This window comes from Plecotus auritus (assembly GCF_963455305.1).
Source record: "Plecotus auritus genome assembly, chromosome: 4".
NCBI lineage: Eukaryota > Metazoa > Chordata > Mammalia > Chiroptera > Vespertilionidae > Plecotus > Plecotus auritus.
Genome location: NC_137775.1, coordinates 186215728 through 186230818, shown reverse-complemented (window position 1 = coordinate 186230818; position 15091 = coordinate 186215728). Strand labels below are relative to the sequence as shown.

The following is a 15091-nucleotide window of genomic DNA, read 5'->3' as shown; positions in this document are numbered from 1 at the left end:
TATTCGTATTGAATGTGCTAATTCTTGTACCACTTTGGTGGTAAGTAAAAATAATCTCAGTATGTTGGAGTCTGTCCATGGAGCTGTCACCAGTGTGTTATATGTACATATGCATGTGGTTGTGTATATGTTGGTTGTCAATTAACGAAGTATACTGAGTACCCTTCTGCTGAAGTCAGTAAAGCATATACTATGCAATTGGGCTGTCTCCCCATGTAGGGGTTGAAGGAGTTCTCCTTCACCCATTAATTCATGAAACATGCCTTTTAATGAAACATGCCTATATAAGGCTGCCCATAGTCAAGGAGGTCTCATTTCACCTGACATAGGCCTGGGGAGCCAATCAGAGTATGGGTGGCTGAGAGAGCTCCAGTTGTAAAAAGAGACTAGGCCCCTTGTAGACACAGAAAGTAGACCAGAACTCCCAGAAATTCCAACTTATCACAGATGCCTGTTCTCCTTTGGACATCTGCATGATGTGGGCAGTGGTATGCAAAGCAGCTCACACAGATGTATGTAACATTCAAGCTGTCTGCTTTGTGGTGACTTTCCATGTTCTCCTATGAAGAAGGCCTGCCTCCAACCAGGATTTAAGCATGCCCTACAAAGGAATTCAATGGCTGTGAAGTTACTGTTTAGAAATGAATCAATCAAGATATGTAATGGTTTTAGTCTAAAACAGTTATTTTATAATATACTAGAGGCCTGGTGCACGAATTCGAGCACCAGTGGGGTCCCTCAGCCTGGCCTGCGGGATCAGGCCAAAACCGGCTCTCCCACATCCCCTGAGGAGTCCCGGATTGCGAGAAAGCACAGGCCAGGCCAAGGGACTCCACCGGTGCATGATAGGGGCCGGGGAGGGACGCGGGAGGTTGGCCAGCTGAGGAGGGACCACAGGAGGGCTCCAGGGCATGTCTGGCCCATCTCGCTCAGTCCCGATTGGCCGGACCCCAGCAGCAAGCTAACCTACCGGTAGGAGTGTCTACCCCCTGGTGGTCAGTGCATGTCATAGTGAGTGGTTGAGTGGCCTTAGCATATCATTAGCATATTATGCTTTGATTGGTTGAACAGATGACTGGATGACCGGACACTTAGCATTTTAGGCTTTTATTATATAGGACTAGAGGCCCGGTGCACAAAATTTGTGCATGGGGGGGAGGGGCGTTCCTCACCCTGGCCTGCACCCTTTCCAATCTGGGACCCCTCGGGGTATGTCCGACTCGCAATCTGAGACCGCTGGCTCCTAACTGCTCACCTGTCTGCCTGCCTGATTGTCCCTAACCCCTCTGCCTTCCTGCCTGATCTCCCCTAACTGTCTCGTCCTGCCCGCCTGATTGCCCAACTCCTTGCACCATAAAAGAGAAAGAAGTACTTTAACATAAAAGAAACTGTGAAACAGCGCAAATACAAACCCATCTTTAGTGCAGAGAGTATCAAGGAAAGTGAAATTAGTATTTTAAATGATCAAATTTCAGGTGGGAAATTTTAAATTTTCAAAATGATGTTCATTAAACTACCTCTATCTTTCCCGTTCCCTATAACCATGCTAGACAGAGACATAACTGAGCTATCCACTTAAATTTATATCTATGTATTTGTGTAAAGTAACATTTAAATTTGATTAAAAATTATCTGAATCAATTAAAGCAAAGTCATTACTATATTAAATGGAAAACCAAACATTGGCCATGATGAATACCTTATTTTGAAAAATGAAATATGCAATGTAATTATGTTTATCAGTTATATTTGGAATTTTCCTAAATTTCATATTTAGTAAACTGATTTATTACAAGAACAGTGATATTTCTTTTTAAAAATAAAAGTTAAAACTACCTAAAATGTTAAATTCTGATTTACAAGTCATTATTGCCATCTGCTGGTTATACAGTTTCATTGCATTTTTTTGCAGAAATTACCAATCAGGTTCACTGAAAGATAAAAGGGAAAACGAAAATGGAGGTAAGGTTTAGATATAGATGACTACATTCAAAATCTCTAAGTGAAAGAAATAAATAATTTGCTAAATCATGAGATTGCTTCATTTAAAAGAGAATAAGATACAGTGAGAATATATTGTATTATATCAAATTATAGTGTCTTATTTTAATTGTCCACTACAGCATACTATTTTAAGTTATTGTCATTAATAACTAGATAGCGAAATATGACTGTCTGCTCAAAATTAGTAGGTCAAAGTAAGTGACTAATGGTAGAGACGTCATGAAATGATGAAAACATATCTCGATGCTAGTCAACTGAATAAAACTAAGTGCCACTTTTTTCTTCCCCAACGAAACCCATTCTGCACTTAGTAAGAGGATGCCTAGTAATTTAGGCATCTGTTTGCCAGTTTTCTGAGTTAACCAATGAGCCTAGCACTTGTATTACTGTTTAATAAGAGCACTAGCATATAACTTAATGACAAAGAATCCAGGTAAGCAAAACATTAAAACTAATACGCACCATTTTATTCTGAATATGATCAATCTAGAGCAAGATATAAAAACTTTTTATTATTGAGCACGTACTAAGCTTTAGGTGCTTCAGCATTTTTCAGAGGAGGAAATAAATAGTAGAGTGGCTAATTCGCTGTCACACACTGCTAATCTTCCATAGATGAGTCCTTTAAGTGAACGGTTTGGACTGGAGCCTAGCATATGGTTAATTCTACGTGTTCGCTATACATCTGAATCATGTACGTATTTCCTGCTTCTTTTCCCTTTAACACTAAACCACGAGTATTTTCCTATTATCATTATTCATTCAAAATGACTTCAGTCAACTTAGTAATGAATGCTGCACTGTACAAGTGTTCTATCATTTCTTTGATGTTGAGGTTATTTCTCATTTTTAACTGACAGAAATGACAGTACACTGAACATTCTTACAAAAATGTTTTAGTGATAAAAATGACCACATTTGTACTTTCACCCCAGGGTAAGAATATGCTTTATTCTCTTAGGACACCGAGTGATCCAAAGACAATGGGATCCGTTGGTTACTCTTATATGCATGAATACAAGTCCTTCAGTTGATCTCTTATCCCGCCCCCCCCCCCTCCCTAACCTTCCCGCTGTAATTTGACAGTCTGTTTGATGCTTTACTGCCTCTGTATCTATCTTTTTGTTCATCAGTTTATACTGTTTTTTGAAGGGGGGCAATGGTAAGATATGTACACATATAATACCTTAATAAAAAAAATTAAAAAAAATTTCTGGGAAGTCAAAAAAATAAAACAAAAACAAAAACAACAAAAAAACAAAGACAATGGGAAACCTCAGGCAACGAAAAAAAAGTTGATTAAAAAGGGAAACCTAGGAAATAGAGGCTGTGCACGTGGGGGCGGTGCACGTGGGGGCGATGCACCTGGGGGGTCTGCGCGTGGGGCGATGCACGTGGGAAGCTGCGCGTGGGGCGGTGCGCGTGGGGGCGATGCACGTGGGAGGCTGCGCGTGGGGCGGTGCGCGTGGGGGCGGTGCACGTGGGAGGCTGCGCGTGGGGCGGTGCGCGTGGGGGCGGTGCACGTGGGAGGCTGCGCGTGGGGCGGTGCGCGTGGGGGCGGTGCACGTGGGAGGCTGCGCGTGGGGCGGTGCGCGTGGGGGCGGTGCACGTGGGAGGCTTCGCACGTGGAAAGCGCCCGAGCGGCGCGGGCCGCCTGGACCTCACGCCCCGCTCCAGGGGTCTCAACGGCGGCGGGCCGAGTCGTTGAGGCTGTGCGCCCCTGGGCCGGGCCCGCGCCGGGGAGAGACGCAGCTCCATGGAACAGAGACTATGAGAAAATGCCGGGGCAAAGGAGGAATAAATCCAAAGATGCGGCCTCGAAGGCGCGGCCGGCCTCTCCCCGCTCCACGCGGCCCAGGCGGCGGTGCCGGGACGCCGGGGCTGGGGAGCCGGAGAAGGAGGGGCTGCCGCGGGCGGAGGTGGACAAGCCGGGGCTGCGCAGGCCCGTGAGCGGCGGCTACGTGCCCGGGAGCGCCCGGCCCTCCTCCCCGCGGAGGACCCGCAAGCCGAGAGCGCAGAACGGCATGCCGGTGGAAGTGACCTCCCAGAACTTTCTCCTCCGGCGCTTCCAGGGGCTCAGCTGCGTCCTGGAGCAGCTGCGCGACAAGGTGCACCTGCTGCGGAGGCGCCAGATCTCGGTCCGGACCACCGTGGGCTTGGGTGAGCACAGGGCCGGGGAGGCCCCGCCGCCCGCAGCCCCGGGGAGCCCGGGGTGCCCGGGGTGCCCTGGGTTTGAGGAGGCTTGGGTGCGTCTTGAGGGTCAGGTTAACAGGCAGCCTGGAAGCCACAGTGAATGCATGACAAGGTCCAGGCTCCCGGAAACCGCTGACAAGGGCCCCACCCCAGCGCCCTTGTTTTTAAAACACTTTTCAGGGTTTTCGGGCACAGGGAACGCCCACGAAATATCTTAATCAGGGCACCCACTGAAGGGTTGTGAAAATGAGGGGTTAGCCCTTGAGGGGCAATCATTGTGGAGGGAGGGGTCAGACTCCGTGGAGAAGCTCCGTGGAGAAGAGAGGGGTCCCCTGGGGAGAAGGCGGGGAGTAGGAAAGCGGGGAGCGTGTGCAGAGAGGCGCTGCCGGGGGCATGCGGCGTGTGGGCGCTTGTGCAAGGGTCTCCACTGCAGTCACAGGGGCTGGGTCCCTGGCGGAGGGAGGGAGGTCCGGCCCGGGTCCCCACCTCCTGCGGTTAGGGGGCTGGCGTTATCCACCTTAGGTTCTCAGGCGAGGAACGTGGGGTAACCGGAGGGAGGGAGAGACACAAGGAACGTGGTGAGGACTGTTGGGAAGCCAGACGGATTTAATGGGATATTTTATTTTCCCCTTTTCCTTACATGTAACTTTTAAGAGTTTTCACCAGTATGTATAGTTGTCTGGAGACTAAGAAAGAAGATACAAATGTAGTTGAATAGGACAGTCTCTTTGTATTTTATTTGTGCATTGTTTTGTCCATTGATTTTGTGTTTGTTTTTGAGAGAGAGCGCGCGAACAGTGGCGGCCTCCGCACGCCCCCCACAGGGGTTGGAGCTGAGACCTTTCCGTGCCCAGGACCGGGCTGAACCAGCGGAGCCACACGGGCCAGGGCCAGTGTCTGTGGATTTCAAAGCCAGTGGAGCCTTAGCGGAGGGGCGCCTGTTCCCAAGGGGGAGAGAAGGTGCAGGTTCCATTTCAAAGTGGCCCAGAGTTGATTCCATATTAGTAAAAAGTGTCAACACATAGGTAGTGAATATCTACTTTCTCTGTAAAGAGCCAAGTAGTAAATATTTTAAGCTTCTCAGGCCACATACAGTCTCCATTGTCTGTTCTTCCTCCTCATTTTTACAGCCTTTAAAAATGTAACCGCTGGCCGGTGTGTCTCAGTCGTTGAGCTATGACCTAGGAACCAGGAGGTCACTATGATTCCCGGTCAGTCAGGGCTCATGCCCCGGTTCCAGGCTGGATCCTTAGTAGGGGGCGTGCAGGAGGCAGCCGATCCGTGATTCTAATATCTCATCATTGATGTTTCTATCTATCCTCCCTTTCTCTCTAAAAGTCAATGACAATATATTAAGAATTATTATTATTTTTTAAGTAACCATGCTTAGCTAGAGGATGGGAACAGACCGGGGCTGTAGTTTGCTGATCATGGTGTAAAACAAGCAAATCTTCTGAGATGTATAGAGCAGTTTGAGGAAGAGCCCAGGATGGGTTAGGAATATGGAAAAAGACTGAGAAGTGTGTTTGGGAGTCTTGAACATTGCAGTGTTTTATTATTGTTATTATTATTAGTTGTGTTATTGATTTGCACTTATTTTGTTAGCCAAGTTGAGTAATTTTTTTGACTCTTTAAGAGGTTATTGGTGGTGGTCTGTAAAATGTATTGCCAAGTATATTTGGGGACAACCATAAGATATACCATTATAAAACCTTGGAGGGGAGACAGGACATCAGGAATAGATAAGTAAATTCACTCCTCTGTGACCGTAACAAAAAATACTTAGAATATTATGAGAATCAACTTTTTCAGATCTTTGGTAATTAACCAAAGGTGTACAACACTCCAGAATGTGTTTATTCGAGAAAAACTGTGGAAACCCTGTAAGAACAGGGGGATTTGTGGTGGGTTAAGTTGGCTTCCAGCCATCCCTTCTCCCCAGCTCCATGGTACCCTTAAAAATAAACAGACTGCCAGCCACGGGAGGGGTCAAACAGTGTTTGGAGCGCCTCAGAAAGTCCATTCTCAGGAGGTCACAGTGGTGTCATGGTTTGACCTGCCTGGCAACTCCCTGTTAAGCCTCCTTCCTGCAGCGTTGACCTGGGGACTCCTGGTGAGCCTGCCAGGCCCGGAGTCTGGGGAAGGGGCGCTCAGGGGTGCTGCTGAGGACGCATTTCCTGTCTTTGCCATCTTCTGGTGCGCACGAGGGAAAGTGGGCTGGGGGGCTCCTGTGGCCGGAGTCACTTCTGGAAGGAGGGAACTGGTCACGTTGTGTATATGTGATTCTTTAGTTAAAAGTTGATGTAAAGAAATAGAGAATAGCAGTGATAATAAGAGGGAATGATACTGGGAAAAAAAAGGCCCGAATCATCAGGAATTTCATCACTTTTGCAAGTTTTGTGAAGGAGACATGATCTCCTAAGTCTCCCCTTTGCTCCTCAAATCCCCCCTGCAGAGGTAAGTGCTACTCACAATTTGTTTTATGAGTTTCTGGATTTTTTCCTAATTTATGTAGACAGGATTGCCACCTTGCTTGTGAGTTCTCGCTAGACATCCAGGGAATGCATTTGAAATAGTTGGTTTGAGGGTATATTATAATTATCATAAGAAAGCAACTTTTAATGACTTTATTTTTTTTTCCAGGTATCTTTGTGGGAGTTATGCACTGGTAAGATTAGGTTCAGTTTGAAATAAATAAAAGCATTTTAATTAAAAATTGCCATCATTGTTCACATACAATAAATCATAACTGTTTGGTATGTGTATAGAACATCTGTATGTGTCTCTGTATCAGTTGACACATACAGGTTACTTTTTTTTTTTACACTTTATTTTTAAATCCTCATGCAAGGATATTTTTCCATTGATCTTTTAGAGAGTGTGGAAGAGAGAGAAACATCTATGTGTTTGGTTGCCTCATGCACGAGGGCTCTGGCCAGGGAGGAGCCTGCAACCAAGATATGTGCCCTTGACCCGAATGGAACCTGGCAGGCCAACGCTCTACCCACTGAGCCAAACCAGCTAGGGCCAGATTACTTTTTTATTTTTTATTTTTTAAAAAATCTATTGATTTTTTTACAGAGAGGAAGGGAGAGGGATAGAGAGTTAGAAACATCGATGAGAGAGAAACATCGATCAGCTGCCTCCTGCACACCCTCTACTGGGGATGTGCCCGCAACCAAGGTACGTGCCCTTGACCGGAATCGAACCTGGGACTCTTGAGTCCGCAGGCCGACAGTCTATCCACTGAATCAGACCGGCTAGGGCCAGATTACTTTTTTAAGCCTCATATGTGAAGCAGCATTTACACAATGGGTACGTTAGGGGAATAGTAACTTCTGCCTTACAACACTTGTGCTTTACCAAAGGGTTCACTCCTGTATTTCTTAAATATCTAGATTTTCTAGTGGACTCTGCATGTTTATTTCGTCTAAAAAAATACTCCCTTACTGTACAGTAATGGTGTATGCTAGTTGACCTAAGCTTAGATGTTAACTTTTAATCGCACCTGTCAGTTGGAAATCAGCTAGAAATGAAGATCAAGACTCTCCGTGGTAATACGGAGTTAAATGAGACTTCAGTGCGCATGTACCTTGTCTTGCACAAGTGATGATTTTGGTAAAAATTACAGTAGTTTTCCTCTTACCTATTGTCATTTTCACCTGGGTTCCGGGATTTCTCTACTTGAGAGGAATGGGATCTGCCCCAGGTCCCGCTAGGACAGTGTTATTCTGGCCATTTGGTCTGCAGGGAGACTGATGCTAGAACTAAGGCGGTAATGGTAAGAAATACTCCTGGCAGCTATTGGTAGCCTGGCATGCGTCCCACGTGTAGATGAAGGTGCGTGGAGACAGGGTTGGAATGTGGAATTTTGCTTTCTTTTCTGTTCATTGGGAAGAGGCTGCTGTGTAAGTGAAGGAAAGCAGAATCGCTCCCTTTACTTTCTGGCCTCCGTTTGCTCAGCACGCATGCCCCCATCTGCTCTGCCCCCAGCGGTTGCCTTCAGCTGCCACAATAAAACATCTTGAAAGCTGACTCCTTATATGGAATTACCCTTACTTACAATAGCTTTAATGTAAAGTAGTTTTATTTGAAATGACACCCCACAGGCTTTTCCACAGTTACAGAGGCATTGCCAGAACCTGGCGCATTGGAGGCGCTTGTGAAATGAACAAACCCAAACTTAGCCTCTGTTCTGGCTGCGAGGCTAAGTTTACTGTAAAAACTTACTTTTCCTTTTCATGGTTTGGTACTTTGTTTCTCTATAACTTAGTTATTTTAGGACGTATCTGAGACATGTTTTTATTGTAATAGGGTGCTTTTTTCCTTCTTTCTAGGATACATTTATCAGTACTTTTTGAAAACGATCGTCATTTTTCTCACCTCTCCTCTTTGGAACGGGAAATGACTTTTCGCACCGAAATGGTTAAGTTCTTTTTTTCTAATGAATTAATTTATGGACATAATTAGCGGGCCGTTATGAGGAACTGAAATGCGTTTTTGGTGAACTGCCTTGTTCCTCAAGCTATGACTCAGGGTTATTACTCAAGTAGGAAGTGTTTCGGGATTCTTTTCATTACCTCATTTTCTCCTGTCCTGATACGGACTTCTCTGTAGGATAATAAAGGTCAATTATAATAGTTGAGGAAGCAGAGAACAAAGACAACACTTAAGAAGTGATATAAGGCATCAGATATTATCAGAAATGCTTGCTGTTGGGTCAGAGTTGGGAGACCCCATGTTTTACCTAGCTTTTTCTCAGCCCTCCCCCCTCATTTTTTTTAGCTCTTGACTAAAGATAATCTCTTTTAAGAGGGAACTTTAAAACCTCTCATATTTTTTCTGTTATTTTGATATATAATCTGTAAAATGTAATACTTGACTTATGACAGTCTTCTGCTGTTACCATTTTATTAGCTCTAATGAGGTAAAGAAGCCTAACCTTTCTTTACATCTCTTTACCCTAACCCAGGGGTGGGCAAACTTTTTGACTCGAGGGCCACAATGGGTTCTTAAACTGGACCGGAGGGCCGGAACAAAAGCATGGATGGAGTGTTTGTGTGAACTAATATAAATTCAAAGTAAAGGAGCGGAGGGGAGAGCAAGAGAACCGGATAGAACAGCCGGATCAGGCCCGCGGGCCGTAGTTTGCCCACGGCTGCCCTAACCCCTTTATAACATAATCATCTTAAATATTTTCTCTACATTTAAACCTACAGAACTTAGGAAAGAATAGCACATTGATAACTTAAAAAGTATGCCTTTTGAGTCTAAGAATGCAGTAGTAGCAAGGAGGAATTAGGAGGCCTTATTAACCTTTTCCTACAGAAAAACTGTTCTGAAAGGAGTTATAAAAATATGTTCAGATTTTACTTATATTGACAATTTGTGCCTTTTTAAGGGACTTTATTATTCCTACTTCAAGACCATTATTCAAGCACCTTCGTTTTTGGAAGGACTGTGGACGATTATGAATGACAGGCTCACTGAATATCCCCTTGTAATCAACACAGTGAAACGCTTCCATCTTTATCCAGAGGTGAGTAAAATTTGAGTGATTCGGGTTTTTTTTTAGATAAAAATAGTAAGTGAACACAATGATGTTTTATAAAGGAGGAGACCTTTAAAGTTTATGGATTGTGTGTGTCTTTATACTCTACTGGAGTATCAAATCCTCTCCTGGATTTGTTCTAATCTGTACTTCCCTTATTGTTTGTGGAGTTAAGAATATTTTCATGTTTAATAGACATTTGAACTTATTCTTCTATCAATTACCTGTATAAATATTTGTCACCTATTTGATGGCTGTTTTCTTACTTGTTGGCATAATTTATACATTTTATAGCAGAATCCTTAGTAATACATGCTGACATATCTTCCCTCATTCTGGCTGCTTTCTCTTCACTTAATCAGCTCTGTTGAGGTGTGACTCGCATGCAGTAGAACACACCATTTTGAGTATGCAGTTCTTCTAGTTACACATTTGACAGACATAATTAGACATCCTATCTAATAAAAGACCAATATGCAAATTAACCCTCACTCTGCTACACCCACAAGCCACGCCCACCAGTCACACCCACCAGCCAATCAGAGAGAATATGCAAATAAACCCAACCAAGATGGCTACAGCCACAGAGAGCAGGAGGGAGGCTTGGGTTTCCCTGGCAATGGAGGAAGCCAAGCTTTCCGCCTGCCCTTGCCGGCCTAGGCCTCCACTCAAGGCTACAAAGTTTCAATGACAGAAGATACATAAACCCAAACAGAAATGGCGGCAGCCATGGAGCTGGAAAGAGCAGGAGGCTAGGGTTGCCCCCAGTGATGGCGGAAGCCAAGCTTTCCGCACACCCTGGCTGGCCCAGGCCTCCACTTAAGGCTACAAAGTTTCAATGATAGAAGATACATAAATCCCAACAGAAATGGCTGCCGCCACGGAGCAAGCAGAAGGCTTGGCTCTGCTCCAGGCTACAAAGTTTCAGTTGTAGAAGATAAATAAACCCCAGATACCAGGGCCTCTGCTTGGGTTGCCGGGGGACGTGGCTGGCCTGCAAACCACCACAGGCCCCTCACCCAGGCTGCCCCACGCCCCAAGGGAACCCCCACCCTGATCCGGGACACCCTTCAGGGCAAACCAGCTGGCCCCCACCCGTGCACCAGGCCTCTATCCTATCTAATAAAAGAGTAATATGCAGATTGACCATCACTCCAACACACAAGATGGCTGCCCTCATGTGGTCAAAGATCCTGCCCCCATGTGGACACAAGATGGCCACCACAAGATGGCCAGCAAGGGAGGGCAGTTGGGAGGGACCAGGCCTTAAAGGGAGGGCAGTTGTGAGCGATCAGGCCAGCAGGGGAGGGCAGTTGGGAGGGACCAGGCCTGCAAGGGAGGGCAGTTGTGTGCGATCAGGCCAGCACGGGAGGGCAGTTGGGAGGGACCCAGGCCTGCAGAGGAGAGCAGTTGGGGGCGACCAGGCCTGCAGGGAAAGACAGGAGGGACCCAGGCCTGCAGGGGAGAGCAATTAGGGGTGACCAGGCCTTCAGGGGAGGGCAGTTAGGGGTGACCAGGATGGCAGGGGAGCAGTTAGGCATCAATCAGGCTGGCAGGGGAGTGGTTAGGGGGTGATCAGGCTGGCAGGCAGAAGTGGTTAGGAGCAATCAGGAAGGTATGCAGGCGAGCAGTTGGGAGCCAGCAGTCCTGGATTGTGAGGCCCAGTGGGATCGGGCCTAAACGGGCAGTTGGACATCCCTCGAGGGGTCCCAGATTGGAGAGGGTGCAGGCTGGGCTGAGGGACACACACACCCCCGTGCACGAATTTCGTGCACCGGGCCTCTAGTAATATATAAAACTGTATAACCAAAACCGCCATTGAGTTAAAAACATTGAAAATAATACCAACAAGTTCCCATGTGCATCTTCGTGGTAACTATCCTTTTCCATTGAATTGCCTTGGCACATATGTTAAGAATTGATTGACTATATTACGTATGGATCTGTATCTGGATTCCCTACTATTCTGTTGTTCTCTATGTCCATATTTATGCCAATACCACACTGCTTTGATGATTGTAACTTTATGGTAAATCTTAAAACAAGGTAGTTCTCCAACTTTGTTTTTCCGTGTCAAAATTATGTTTCTTATATAAATGTTAGAGTCAGTTTATCAGTTTCTCCAAAAATCTTGAGATTTTGATTGGGATTGCATTGCATTTATACATATATTGGAAAGAATCGACATCTTAATATTAAACCCTCCAATCCATGATGATGGTATAGATCTCCAATCATTTTTTGTCTCAGCAATATTTTGTATTTTTAGCCATACAGTCGTCTATAAATACTATTTTTACTATTGTAAATGGTAACATTTTTAAATTTTATTTTTCCATTTCCTCTTGCTTTTGTATAGAAGTTACAGTTGATTTTGAATATTGACCTAGCATCTGTCAATCTCTATCTTTTGGTTGGTACATTTACCACTTTCTTTTAATGTAATTAATATGTTTGGGTTTAAGTCTGTAATTTTTTGTTTTCTTTGTTTTGGTTTTTCATTTCCCTGTTTTTCTGTCTTCCTGTGAGCTATTTGTACATTTTTTACTATTCTATTTTAATTCAGCTATAGTGTTTTAAACTTTATATAGATTTTTAGTGGTTGTAGCGATTACATTTTATACATGACTTATTACAGTCTTCTATTACCATTTTACTACCTCTAATGAAACCTTACCTCTCTTTACATCTCTTTACACCTACCCCTTTATAACATAATCATCTTAAATATGTCCTCTACATCCATTTAAAACTACACAGATGTTTGCTTCAGCCATCATACTTATTTTTTAGAACTCAAAAGGAGAAGAAAAGTATTTTATCTATTTAAAAAAATTCTTTCTTCCTGATGTTCCAAGGTGGCTTCTTTCATCGTTTCATTTCTGTTCAGAGAGTTTTCTTTAGACATTCTTTCAGGATAGATCTATGACAACATATTTTCTTATCTTTTCTTAATTTTTCATGTCCAGTTCCCTTTAATTCTTGAAGGCTATTTTTGCTGGATATAGGATTCTGTATTGACAGCTTTTCTTTCAGCATTTGACAAACGTGCCACTTTATTCAGCCTTCCATAATTTCTGATGAGAAATCTACTTGTTGAATTGTTTTTCTTTTTTAAGGTAAGATTTTTTTCTCTTATTGCTTCCATTATTTTATCTTTCTTTAGTTTTCACAGGTGTTCAAAAGTATGATGTTTAAAAGTTTTAAAAAGTGTGATACGTTTGGTGTGGATTTCTTTGGTTTTATCCTATTTTTGGTTTGCTCGCGCTTAGTTTCCTCTTAGGACTCCAGTGACACAGACATTAGCTCTTTTGTTGTAGTCCCACAGGTCCCTAGGGATTTGTTATGGTTTTTTTCATTCTCTCCTCTCAGTTGCTCAAATTGAGTAATTTCTAGTGTTCTATTTGCCAGTTCAGTGATTATTTCCCTCAGTTCCCTTCATTCTATTGGTAAGCCCATCCATTGAGTTTTTATTTTGGTGATTGTATTTTTCACTTATTTTTTCCTTATATATTCTGGTTTTGATTGTTTGTTTTTTGTTTTTTTTTTTTGCTAAGACTTCATTTTTTCCTAAGACTTTCTGTGTTTCCATTTGTTTTAAACATGTTCATAATTGCTCACTGGAGCAATAATTCTAATATTTTTGTCATCTCATTGTTGTAATCTTGATTTTTTTTTTTTCCATTAAGTTTGAGATTTTAATGTGATGAGTGATTTTAAATTGAAACCTGGGCATTTGAACATTTTAGAGATGAGACAGCTGCATTTCAGAGGTTGAAGGATTACTTCAGGCCATGGAAACCATAACTTGTAAAGTGAAAATTTGAGTTCAGTTTGATTTCAAAGCCATGGTTTTCTACTGTATCAAGCTACATCCCAGAAAGGAGTATAATTCTAGACTTAGAACATTCATTCAGTGTGGTAACGTTTTGTACCTGTATGATAAATGCAGAAGAGCAAAAATTATGCATTATAACAGAATGCCAGTTTTATAAAATTAAGTTATGAAATAGTAAATCCATGCTTTTTGGACATGGAAAGAGGTTTACTATGTTTTTAGTAGGAATAATCTTAATAATAGAGAATCATGTAAATTGACCGTACCTCCGCTATGCCCACAGCCAATCAGAGCAAGTATGCAAATTAACCCAACAAAGATGGCGGTTAATTTGCATACATACCAGGGTCCTGGGAACCTCCTCGGCACCCAGGTCACTCCCAGCCAGCCATCGGAGGGGCGGGGGGCCCCCTTTCCAAGCCTAAAGCCTGGGGCGGAGGCTTTAGGCTTGGGAAGGGGCAGAGCCTGCGATCAAAGGGGCGGGGGAAAAAATCAGTGGAAACATATCCTCAGGTGAGGATAAAAAGAAAAATAAAGAAATGTTATGTCATATGAAAGACACATCTTGAAAATGCCTAAAGAAAGTTGTCATTTTTTCATGGTGAAGGGACTGGAGTCCGTGTTGATGAAAATACCTTGGCGGCTGCGGTGACTGGCAGTGGCTACAGCAGCGGGGTGCTGGGGCTGGCGCCTTCCCCCGATCAGCCCGGTCGCCTCCCGCAAAGGGAGGCCAGCCTGCTGCTTAGGTCCGCTCCCAATGGGGAGACATTCCCTGAGGGCTCCCAGTATGTGAGAGGGGGCAGGCTGGGCTGAGGGACCCCTCCCCAGTGCACTAACTTAGTGCACTGGGCCCCTAGTAATATATAATATTCAACCCTAGCTGGTTTTGCTCAGTGGGTAGAGCATTGGCCTGTGGACTGAAGGGTCCTAGGTTCACTTCTGGCCATGGGCACATGCCTAGATGATGGGCTCGGTCCCCAGTAGGGGGTGTGCAGGAGGCAGCCAATCAATGATTCTCATCATTGATGTTTCTATCTTTCTCTCCCTTACTCTCTGGAAAAAAAATAATATTCATTAGTAAGAGGAGTAATATATAGTATTGAAAAACTCTGTGTCTTTATATGCCTGGGGAGAGACTAGAGCAGGGGTCCTCAAACTACGGCCCGCCAGGTCCCGCTGCCTGTCCTGCTTAGCAGCCAACGCGTCCCAGGCCAGCAGTGCGCATAGGAATTTGTTCATAGTTTTTTTTTTAAACTATTGTCCGGCCCTCCAACGGTCTGAGGGACAGGGAACTGGCTCCCTGTTTAAAAAGTGTGAGGACCCCTGGACTAGAGGGATGATCATGAACCTTTTAAAGTATGTGGCTCTAGGCAATTTTTACTTTTACTTTGAACTCTTTATTTTCTTTTTTACTTTTTAAAATCCTCTTGCATTATTTCCCCCAACTAGATAAAATTTTTTTAAATCTACCAGGTATGACCATTTTGTTTGCAATATTTTGTTGT

At 44.1% G+C, this 15091-nt stretch overlaps 1 protein-coding gene across 1 annotated transcript in view; it reads left to right on the top strand.

The window, feature by feature from the left end:
• Positions 1-3782: 3782 nt before the first annotated feature.
• Positions 3783-15091, top strand: part of DPY19L2 (dpy-19 like 2) — a gene marked incomplete at its 5' end in the record, with an annotated part of 48876 nt that continues 37567 nt past the window's right edge. The window contains 4 exons of the mRNA XM_080665218.1: positions 3783-4164; positions 6841-6865; positions 8535-8622; positions 9599-9736. Of these exons, the coding sequence (XP_080521344.1) occupies positions 3783-4164; positions 6841-6865; positions 8535-8622; positions 9599-9736 (633 nt within the window). The remainder of the gene's footprint in view (positions 4165-6840; positions 6866-8534; positions 8623-9598; positions 9737-15091) is intronic.